Here is an 11,517-nt window from a genome sequence, read left to right as displayed (position 1 = left end):
AATGTCTTGCTAGAGCAAATCATAAAGGCGAAAGGCGTTCAGAAAAGAGTCAATCCTTTTCAAGGAAATCTCGAAAATCTAGTCCAAGAACAAAAAGCAATCGATCAAGAAATTCAGGTTCGGTAAAAATTGCAGGCTGTGGCAGGAATGATCAGGAAAGTTCTGAACGTAGCGTGGAGCTGGGAGAATTTTGGAACCAAATAAGATTGGTGTGGGATGAGGACCACCAACAGGTCTAAATCCTATTCCTTTCATTTCGATTTTTATCATATTATTATGAAAAACATGTCGTTTAATATTCGTGGGTTTGGGTCCGGTAAAGATAGTAAAATTCGGAATTGCAGAAAGCTTTTATGTCGTGAATCTCCATTTATTGTTGCACTTCAAGAAACCAAGTGCAATATTGTTGATAGTAATTGGATTAGTCTTATTTGGGGTTCTCATGAGTTCGGTTTTGTCCAAAAAGAAAAGGTCGGGAAGTCAGGGGGTTGCTGTTAATTTGGAACACCAATGAATTTGATGCTGAACAGTCTTTTGTGAGTGACTTTTTCATCGCGGTAATGGGACGTTGGAAAGGGAGGGATGAACTTTCTATTATTGTTAATATCTATGGCCCTCATGAGGATTCTAATAAAGTTAAAATGTGGGCAAGCCTCGAAAATTTTTTAGGTGATTATGATGCGGCATGGGTCCTATGTAGAGATTTTAACGAGGTGAGAGATGCAACCGAACGTCAAAATTGCGAATACATCGAGAGGCATGCAAAGTGGTTCAATGACTTCATTAATAAGTCGCAATTAATAGACGTTCCCCTGGGTGGAAAGAGATTCACAAGAATATGTGATAACAGCTGAAATTCAGCAAGCTCGATAGATTTCTCATTTCCGAAAAGTTCAACTCCATGTGGGGTGATGTTTCGGCATTAGCTCTAGAAAGGACAATGTCGGACCATTTCCCGATTGTTCTTCGAGATAGGGTTATTGACTTCGGTCCAAAAGCAACAAAGATATTCGATGAATGGTTGGAATTTGATGGTAAGGAACATGTTGTAAAAGAGGCTTGGAATATAAATGTTGATGGTCGTAGATCTGATTGCATCTTCCGCAACAAATTAAAGAATGTGAAATTCGACTTAAAAGAGTGGAGTCAAAAAACGTTTGGTAAGATTGATCTTGAAATCGAAGAAGCTAAAAAAGAAAGCAATTGATTGGGAACTTGCGGCCAAAAATAGACAACTTACAAACGAAGAAAGATCAGAATGGCTTGATGTTAGGGAGAATTCGATTGCAAAGGATAAGGTAAAAACTAACATGGTGAAACAAAAGTCACGGGCTAAATGGATCTTAGAAGGAGACGAAAACTCCAAGTTTTTCCACGCTTTCATTCGAAAAGGAACTCGAAAAGAAATATTCGAGGTCTCAATATAAATGGGGTTTGGTGTGATGATCCGATTGATGTTAAGCAAGAAACATACGAGCATTTTAAGGCACAATTTAAGAAGGTGAACCTGAATAAAATGAGATTCGCCAATTCGGCTAATTTGCAAAGCGTGCAGCAGCAGCAGCCTTCTGTTAATGTTGCTGATGGAATCGAGCAGCATGCTACTCCCTCCTTTAAACATTTTGATCAGCAGGCTACTGATCTCGAGCAACCATTCACAGAAAATGAAGTCTTCAGTGCTATTAAGGAGTGTAATTGTTCGAAAACTCCCGGTCCCGATGGTTTCAAGTTTAAATTTTTTAAATTGTTTTGGGATTTGATAAAAGCTGACATTATGAATGCTCTCCTTTGGTTTAGGGAGAATTGTGAGATCTCAAAGGGGTGTAATGCTTCATTTATCACCTTGGTTCCAAAGAAGCCAGATCCGTTAGGTTTAAACGACTTTCGACCCATTAGCCTAATTGGGTGTTATTATAAGATTCTCACTAAAATCCTCTCCATTCGTATTTGTAAGGTCTTACCTTCTATCATTGGGTATGAGCAAAGTGCCTTCCTAAAAGGACGCTTCATTCTAGATGGAGCACTTATTTCGAACGAATCGGTTGATTTCCTTAAGAAAAGCTAGACGAAAGTCTCATGTTTAAGGTCGACTTTGAAAAGGCATTTGATAGTTTGAGTTGGGATTTTTTGTTGACTATGATGACGAGAATGGGTTTTGGGTGTCGGTGGAAAAGATGGATTCTTGTGTGCCTTAATTCGGCTTCTTTTTCTGTTCTTGTCAACGGATCCCCTACTAATGAATTTTTCATTGAAAGAGGAGTTAGGCAAGGCGACCCGTTGTCACCCTTTTTATTTCTAATTGCGGCGGAAGGTTTAAACTACCTCACAAAATTGGCTATTAGAGAGGGGTTATTCAAAGGTGTGGAAATGGGGACTGAGAAGGTGCTCGTCTCGCACCTACAATACGCGGATGATACGATCTTTCTCGGTGATTGGAAGAGACATAATTTTTGCAACCTCATGAAACTCTTAAAGTGTTTTGAAAATGTCTCGGGTCTTAAGATAAATATGCATAAAAGTGTTTTGTATGGACTCGGTGTAACAAAGGTTGAAGTTGAAAGTATGGCGAATCGTGTTGGCTGTAAAGTAGGAGAATTTCCATTTACGTATCTCGGTCTACCTATTGGCCGAAACATGAGTAGGGTTGAAAATTGGAACCCCGTTGTCAAGAAATTCAACTTGAAGCTCGCGTATTGGAAAGAAAGAACGATTTCATATGGTGGAAGGTTGACGCTCGTTAAATCGGTCTTAAGTAGTTTACTGCTTTATTATTTCTCACTTTTTCGTGCTCCCGTGAGTGTTATAAAAAAATTAGAGTGTATTAGACGCAATTTTTTTTGGGGCGGGTCAGGTGAGAGTCGTAAAATGAGTTGGGTTAAATGGGAGGAATGTTTTTTACCCTATGAGGATGAGGGTCTCAATATTCATTCGCTTCGTGGGAAAAATCTCTCTCTCTTGGGTAAATGGTTTTGCGGGCCAGAACTGAACCTAATGCTTTTTTAGTCTCAATTATTAAAAGTGTTTATGGAACTAACTGACTACTTTCTCTGTCGGGCCTTAACAGGCCGCAAGGAGTGGGTAGTGTTTGGGCCAATATTTTACGTGCAGGTAGGGTAATTGAAGAAACTGGATTAAATTTCAATTCCTCGTTTATAAAGTCAATTGGAAACGGAGACAACATGCTTTTTTGGGAAGAACCGTGGTTGGATACAACACATTTAAAAGTCAGATTCAATCGCCTCTTCCACCTAGAGGCAGTTCAAGAAGTACGAGTTTTTGATTGAGTCAATTGGTCTGAGCATGCTGTAATAACGAATTGGTGCTGGAACAGGGAGCCGTAAGGTCGGGCACAGCTAGAACTAGCTTCAGTTACCGAGTTATTAATGTTGTATGTAAAACAGGACAGGGTCGTGGATTCGTGGATTTGGACCTTAGCCTCCAACGGAATATTCACTACTAAGTCGCTATCGGGTCTCATTGACGAACAGATACTCTGCTGCAACAACAACAATTATCGGGTTGAAACATTAAAGAACAAGTTCATGCCGCCAAAAATTGAAGTTTTCATATGGAGGGTTCTAAAAAGGCGGATCCCGGTTCGTACTGAACTTGTTAAAAGAGGTATTGACTTGGGGTCCGTCCGATGCCCTCTATGTGATGACGACGTGGAAACAATTGATTACACTCTAACTTTTTGTCGGTATGCAATGGAAATTTGGGAACGCGTGTATAATTGGTGGGGTTTAGTTGATGTAACAAATCTAAGTATTAATGAAGCTTTTCGAGGTAATTGTAACCGCACCTTATCTTCTCTGAGTTCAAGTATTTGGCAAGCTATTGAATGGTCGTGTGCTTATCGAGTCGTATGAAGAATAGGAAGTTGGATTGGCTAGTTTGGATCTCGGATCCTTGGTCCTGTTTTGTTTAGTCTTCACTTTTGTAAAGTTGCTATCTATGCAACTCTTCTTGCTGATTGTTTATTTCTTTCCTGTAACAGTTCATAAGCTTAGGCTCGTGTTTGGTCCATTTAAATTGGGCTAATTCGTGTGTTGGGCTGCCCGGCTTTATTGGGCTTCGTGATTAATAAAATTGCTTTTCGAAAAAAATACCCAATAAATATAAATAATTTTTATAAGTTTATTTAAGTATTTTAAATTGTGTAAAATTTTATGAAAATAAATATATATCGTTTTTATATTTATTTCTCATTTTTCTTTATATATATATATATATATATATATATATATATATATATATATATATATATATATATACTCGGTTTATATAAATCAAGTTAATTATGTAATAAATATTAAATTGGCCTAAATAAATAATTTTATATTTTTTACAGGTTATATCTACTGTAAAGAAGGTATAAAAATTAATAGGTCGATTTTATACAGAATTATTACTTATTTATTATTTTCTTTATTATTTCTCTCGGTTTAGATAAAAACAAAAGTAAATTCTATTTAAATACTATCTCGACTCATATATTTTTTTTATAATTTTCACAGCCATCTACAACTATAATAATCTCAGGAACATTTTTATAACTATTTTTGTTACTGTCGAATATTTTATTACGAATTTTGCATAGTTTTTGTGTTTAATTAATACAAAATTCGTAATTGAATATAACTAATATTCCAAAAGTTGTTATAATTATTTTTATAAGTGTTACTACTGTTCTAAATAATTTCCAAGTAGATATCACTAATGTTTGAATATTATTTGATTTAAATTCATTTTTAACCCTTTAATTAATTCGGTAAACAATAAAATATAGGATAAATGTATAAAATGTTATTTTTATTAAGTTTTTGTATTCAATAACTTTTATCTGACTAATAAATTCTATAAAAATTATCCTAACACTTTATAATTATTTAAAACATTTAATTTCAATTTTTTCATGTTTATATAATTATTCGATGTATTATATTCAATAAATACATAATAATTTGAATTTAAATACTTATAAAATCTACAAAATTATTTTTGATCACTTTTATATCATATAATAATTAATAAAACTATAAAAATTATTTTTATCATTTACATATATATATTTCCTATTTAACTCGAATATATAAGTGTATATATAAAAAAAAAACTCGATCAAAAATACATAATAATTATAATCTGACTATATGATTTATAAAAATAATTTTAATACATAATATAATGCTTATAATTTATTATAGTAGGTTAATATGAATTTTAACATTACATTTTAATTTATTAACAAATGAAAATGAAATCGGCTGATAAAATAAATAATAAAAAAATGAACCAGAAATAAAAAATAAAAAAAAGTTGATGGATGAAGATACCTCAAAGGCTTCTGCAGTATATATATATATATTTTTTTTTAGAGAGAAGTGACTGGGTGTGTGAAATTTTTTTTTGGACTAGTGTAGTATTTATAGGCCAAAATTTGTTAAGTAAATTAAATAAAAAAATAAAAAAATTAAATGCAGTAAAAAGGGGCATAAATATATGGGTACAATTTGAATTTTTTTTTGAACACCTCACTTGGTCTAGTTTTTATAATCTTATTTATCCATGAAATGTAAAAGAAAAAATTAAATGTTTATCCCCTTTTTTTCAATCGACCGAACATTTTTAAATATATATGTATTATTATTTTTTATTTTTTTGTAGATAAATCTATGATCATTCTAGAATTTTGAATATTTCATTTTTTATTTTTATTTAATTATTAGATACGAATTTAATATATATTTATTTATATTTTTGGTATTTAATAATATTAAACTTTTATTTTTAAACTATTAACTTATAGTTTTTATTATTTATAATTGTGCCATAATACTTATCATATAATTGTTTTTGTTACTATGTTAGTTATGTAACACTTTAATTATTAACAAGTTAATATAAGTTATATATATATATATATATATATATATATATATATATATATATATATATATATATATATATATATATATATATATATATATATACGCACATAATATTAATAATTCATGCACTTAATTAATATTAGAATTTGGGTTTATATGATGAATTGCTATTTAGGGTTATGGTTTGTATAGTATTAGGGTTTACAGTATTAATTATTAATTAGGGCTAGGGTTATAATATTAACGAATGTTTAGGGTTTGTGATGTTAATAAATGTTAGGGCTTTATATCATTAATTAGGGTTAAGGTTTAGGTTTATTAATTATGAGACATTAATATCTCTGGACATTTATTATCCGAATAACAATCCTAATGACAAAACACAGTATGGAAAAGTGAGGGTTTTTATAGGGGAAATCTTAGATTTCCTTAAAACATAGATGTTTCATAGACTGCAATCACCCCTTCAGGAGGATTGTTAGCTCTCTCATTCTCAGCAGGAGCAATTGGAATGAACTGATCCAATAGCGGATAGTTTATTTTCAATTGCTCGATCTTCTCATCTGTCATATACGATGAGTATTTATCCGTAGTGATGGAGGAAGAAGACTGAGGAGTAGAAGAAGAAGTCATTGATGGTATATGCAAAGATTGAAATAAAAATAAATAAGAAGATGATGAAGGAAGAGTATGAATGCTAAGCGTCAGGAAGATAAAGTGTTAATTTATGTGCGAAATGCTTTAATAAGAATGGCAGAAGAATGCGAATGAGTACAAGTGAAATTGAATTAAAATTGATCCTATTTATAGTGATAATTGAAGGGATCAAGGCTATTCGCAATAATTATAATCAAACGGCTATAATTCTGCTGCGATTTATCAACGGCTAGAAAAGAGCTATTAGGATACGCTGATGGGACACGCATCATATGTCAGACGTGATATTTATATGCGTAACGAACTAAATTTTTGTGGAACGTTTGAGAAACACATTTTAAACTACATTTTTTAGAGTTTTTTATGTTATATTTTCTGCCAAAATATAACACAATAAACTAGGGGGACTTGATCATATATGTAGGCATATATATGTATATTTCAAGAGCAAAAGGCAATTTAAATGCAAGTAGAAACAACACCGCAGATATGAGATTAGCATTTTATGCGCTGCGCCTAAAACATTACGAAAGCCCGTAGAAAGAAAGTGTACGAAGATCTCCCGTACAAACATCGCGGGTATGTCGGTGCTGCGCTATTATTGATTCCGCGAATATTCCAAACCTATAAATAGGGAGTTTGGCCTCTCATTTTAGGTTGTTGATTATGTTCAATTGCTAAGATTTTTATTTTTTGCTTATGACCAAGCCCAAGCCTAAATCATAATCAAGCCAAGGTAATGCAATCAAGACCATGGTGATTGATCACTATAATCTAAGTGAAAGACGATCATAAGGTCCTAAAAACATTATCAACACCACCATCCACCCCTCATTGCACTCAATTCCTAAATTAGATCTTAACATCTAATTTAAGATTGATCAGGAGCAAATGATATCTACAGGATAGCCAAGGCTAGTTAGCGAAGGCACAGAGATCTAGATAACATCAAGTTTATAAAAAATAAAGCTGGTTAAACTTTAGTAAAGGAAGAGAAAATTAGGGAAAGACGAGAAGGTTATTTCTCATCTCTTTTCATTAGGGAAAGACCCTAGCGTCATGAAGAGCTACAAGACTATGATATAGAACAATCCCAGAACAACATAGATTGTGGGAGGATCAACCAAGAGAAAGTACGATTAGGAAAATATGGGAAGAAAGAAAGTTGTGGGACCGAACCAGATCCCCATTGAGGCGTGGTGGTGCTTTGGCGACGATGGTGTTAGGTGGTTGATTGCCTTTTTAGCATGATATTTCGAAGCTCTAAAATGCCTATGGAATGGAGACTGCGCGAGACTATTCCAATCTATAAGAACAAGGGGGATGCTCAAATTTGCGGTAACTAAAGAGGCATAAATTACTTACTCCTAATATGAAGCTTTGGGAGAGAGTGATTGAGACTAGACTTCGACGCGAAATAAATATTTTGGAGAACCAATTTGGCTTCATATCAGGGTGCTCCTCAATAGAGGCAATCCATATTATTAGAAACCTTATGGAAGTGTATACAGAAAATGTAGTGACCCGAACTTTTCCATGTTTATTTATATTAATTGAGATTGATATTTACATGACTAAATGTTTCCAACATGTTAAGCAATCAAACTTGTTAAGACTTGATTAATTGAAATATGTTTCATATAGACAATTGACCACCCAAGTTGACCGGTGATTCACGAACGTTAAAACTTGTAAAAACTATATGATGACATATATATGGATATATATATATAGTTAACATGATACTATGATAAGTAAACATATCATTAAGTATATTAACAATGAACTACATATGTAAAAACAAGACTACTAACTTAATGATTTTTAAACGAGACATATATGTAACGATTATCGTTGTAAAGACATTTAATGTATATATATCATATTAAGAGATATTCATACATGATAATATCATGATAATATAATAATTTAAAATCTCATTTGATATTATAAACATTGGGTTAACAACATTTAACAAGATCGTTAACCTAAAGGTTTCAAAACAACACTTACATGTAACGACTAACGATGACTTAACGACTCAGTTAAAATGTATATACATGTAGTGTTTTAATATGTATTTATACACTTTTGAAAGACTTCAATACACTTATCAAAATACTTCTACTTAACAAAAATGCTTACAATTACATCCTCGTTCAGTTTCATTAACAATTCTACTCGTATGCACCCGTATTCGTACTCGTACAATACACAGCTTTTAGATGTATGTACTATTGGTATATACACTCCAATGATCAGCTCTTAGCAGCCCATGTGAGTCACCTAACACATGTGGGAACCATCATTTGGCAACTAGCATGAAATATCTCATAAAATTACAAAAATATGAGTAATCATTCATGACTTATTTACATGAAAACAAAATAACATATCCTTTATATCTAATCCATACACCAACGACCAAAAACACCTACAAACACTTTCATTCTTCATTTTTCTTCATATAATTGATCTCTCTCAAGTTCTATCTTCAAGTTCTAAGTGTTCTTCATAAATTCCAAAAGTTCTAGTTTCATAAAATCAAGAATACTTTCAAGTTTGCTAGCTCACTTCCAATCTTATAAGGTGATCATCCAACCTCAAGAAATCTTTGTTTCTTACAGTAGGTTATCATTCTAATACAAGGTAATAATCATATTCAAACTTTGGTTCAATTTCTATAACTATAACAATCTTATTTCAAGTGATGATCTTACTTGAACTTGTTTTCGTGTCATGATTCTGCTTCAAGAACTTCGAGCCATCCAAGGATCCATTGAAGCTAGATCCATTTTCCTCTTTTCCATTAGGTTTATCCAAGGAACTTAAGGTAGTAATGATGTTCATAACATCATTCGATTCATACATATAAAGCTATCTTATTCGAAGGTTTAAACTTGTAATCACTAGAACATAGTTTAGTTAATTCTAAACTTGTTCGCAAACAAAAGTTAATCCTTCTAAATTGACTTTTAAAATCAACTAAACACATGTTCTATATCTATATGATATGCTAACTTAATGATTTAAAACCTGGAAACACGAAAAACACCGTAAAACCGGATTTACGCCGTCGTAGTAACACCGCGGGCTGTTTTGGGTTAGTTAATTAAAAACTATGATAAACTTTGATTTAAAAGTTGTTATTCTGAGAAAATGATTTTTATTATGAACATGAAACTATATCCAAAAATTATGGTTAAACTCAAAGTGGAAGTATGTTTTCTAAAATGGTCATCTAGACGTCGTTCTTTCGACTGAAATGACTACCTTTACAAAAACGACTTGTAACTTATTTTTCCGACTATAAACCTATACTTTTTCTGTTTGGATTCATAAAATAGAGTTCAATATGAAACCATAGCAATTTGATTCACTCAAAACGGATTTAAAATGAAGAAGTTATGGGTAAAACAAGATTGGATAATTTTTCTCATTTTAGCTACGTGAAAATTGGTAACAAATCTATTCCAACCATAACTTAATCAACTTGTATTGTATATTATGTAATCTCGAGATACCATAGACACGTATACAATGTTTCGACCTATCATATCGACACATCTATATATATTTCGGAACAACCATAGACACTCTATATGTGAATGTTGGAGTTAGCTATACAGGGTTGAGGTTGATTCCAAAATATATATAGTTTGAGTTGTGATCAATACTGAGATACGTATACACTGGGTCGTGGATTGATTCAAGATAATATTTATTGATTTATTTCTGTACATCTAACTGTGGACAACTAGTTGTAGGTTACTAACGAGGACAGCTGACTTAATAAACTTAAAACATCAAAATATATTAAAAGTGTTGTAAATATATTTTGAACATACTTTGATATATATGTATATATTGTTATAGGTTCGTGAATCAACCAGTGGCCAAGTCTTACTTCCCGACGAAGTAAAAATCTGTGAAAGTGAGTTATAGTCCCACTTTTAAAATCTAATATTTTTGGGATGAGAATACATGCAGGTTTTATAAATGATTTACAAAATAGACACAAGTACGTGAAACTACATTCTATGGTTGAATTATCGAAATCAAATATGCCCCTTTTTATTAAGTCTGGTAATCTAAGAATTAGGGAACAGACACCCTAATTGACGTGAATCCTAAAGATAGATCTATTGGGCCTAACAAACCCCATCCAAAGTACCGGATGCTTTAGTACTTTGAAATTTATATCATATCCGAAGGGTGTCCCGGAATGATGGGGATATTCTTATATATGCATCTTGTTAATGTCGGTTACCAGGTGTTCACCATATGAATGATTTTTATCTATATGTATGGGATGTGTATTGAAATATGAAATCTTGTGATCTATTATTATGATTTGATATATATAGGTTAAACCTATAACTCACCAACATTTTTGTTGACGTTTTAAGCATGTTTATTCTCAGGTGATTATTAAGAGCTTCCGCTGTCGCATACTTAAATAAGGACGAGATTTGGAGTCCATGCTTGTATGATATTGTGTAAAAACTGCATTCAAGAAACTTATTTTGTTGTAACATATTTGTATTGTAAACCATTATGTAATGGTCGTGTGTAAACAGGATATTTTAGATTATCATTATTTGATAATCTACGTAAAGCTTTTTAAACCTTTATTGATGAAATAAAGGTTATGGTTTGTTTTAAAATGAATGCAGTCTTTGATAAACGTCTCATATAGAGGTCAAAACCTCGCAACGAAATCAATTAATATGGAACGTTTTTAATCAATAAGAACGGGACATTTCAGAAAAGCCAAAGAATTTAGAGGTGGTTTTCTTAGACTTGGAAAAGGCCTACGATTGCATTCCATGAAACTTGATTTGAAAGACCCTTAATGATAGAAGTATCCCGTGTAAATATATTAGTGTTATTAGGGATATGTATGAAGGGGCGAAGTCTTGCGTTCGAATACCAGTGGGAAATACCGAAGTTTTCCCAATAGAAGTAG

The 11,517-nt window shown here is 32.3% G+C and overlaps 1 protein-coding gene across 1 annotated transcript; it reads left to right on the top strand.

Annotated features, from left to right (window-relative positions):
- Positions 1-285: 285 nt before the first annotated feature.
- On the top strand, positions 286-1,207 carry LOC139901006 (uncharacterized). The gene is made up of 3 exons (XM_071883748.1): positions 286-471; positions 531-713; positions 851-1,207. The coding sequence occupies exons 1-3, from the start codon at positions 286-288 to the stop codon at positions 1,205-1,207; spliced, it is 726 nt and encodes a 241-aa protein (XP_071739849.1).
- Positions 1,208-11,517: the final 10,310 nt, after the last annotated feature.

This window comes from Rutidosis leptorrhynchoides, chromosome 3 (genome assembly GCF_046630445.1).
Source record: "Rutidosis leptorrhynchoides isolate AG116_Rl617_1_P2 chromosome 3, CSIRO_AGI_Rlap_v1, whole genome shotgun sequence".
Taxonomy (NCBI): Eukaryota; Viridiplantae; Streptophyta; class Magnoliopsida; order Asterales; family Asteraceae; genus Rutidosis; species Rutidosis leptorrhynchoides.
This window is presented reverse-complemented; position numbering and strand designations above follow the sequence as displayed.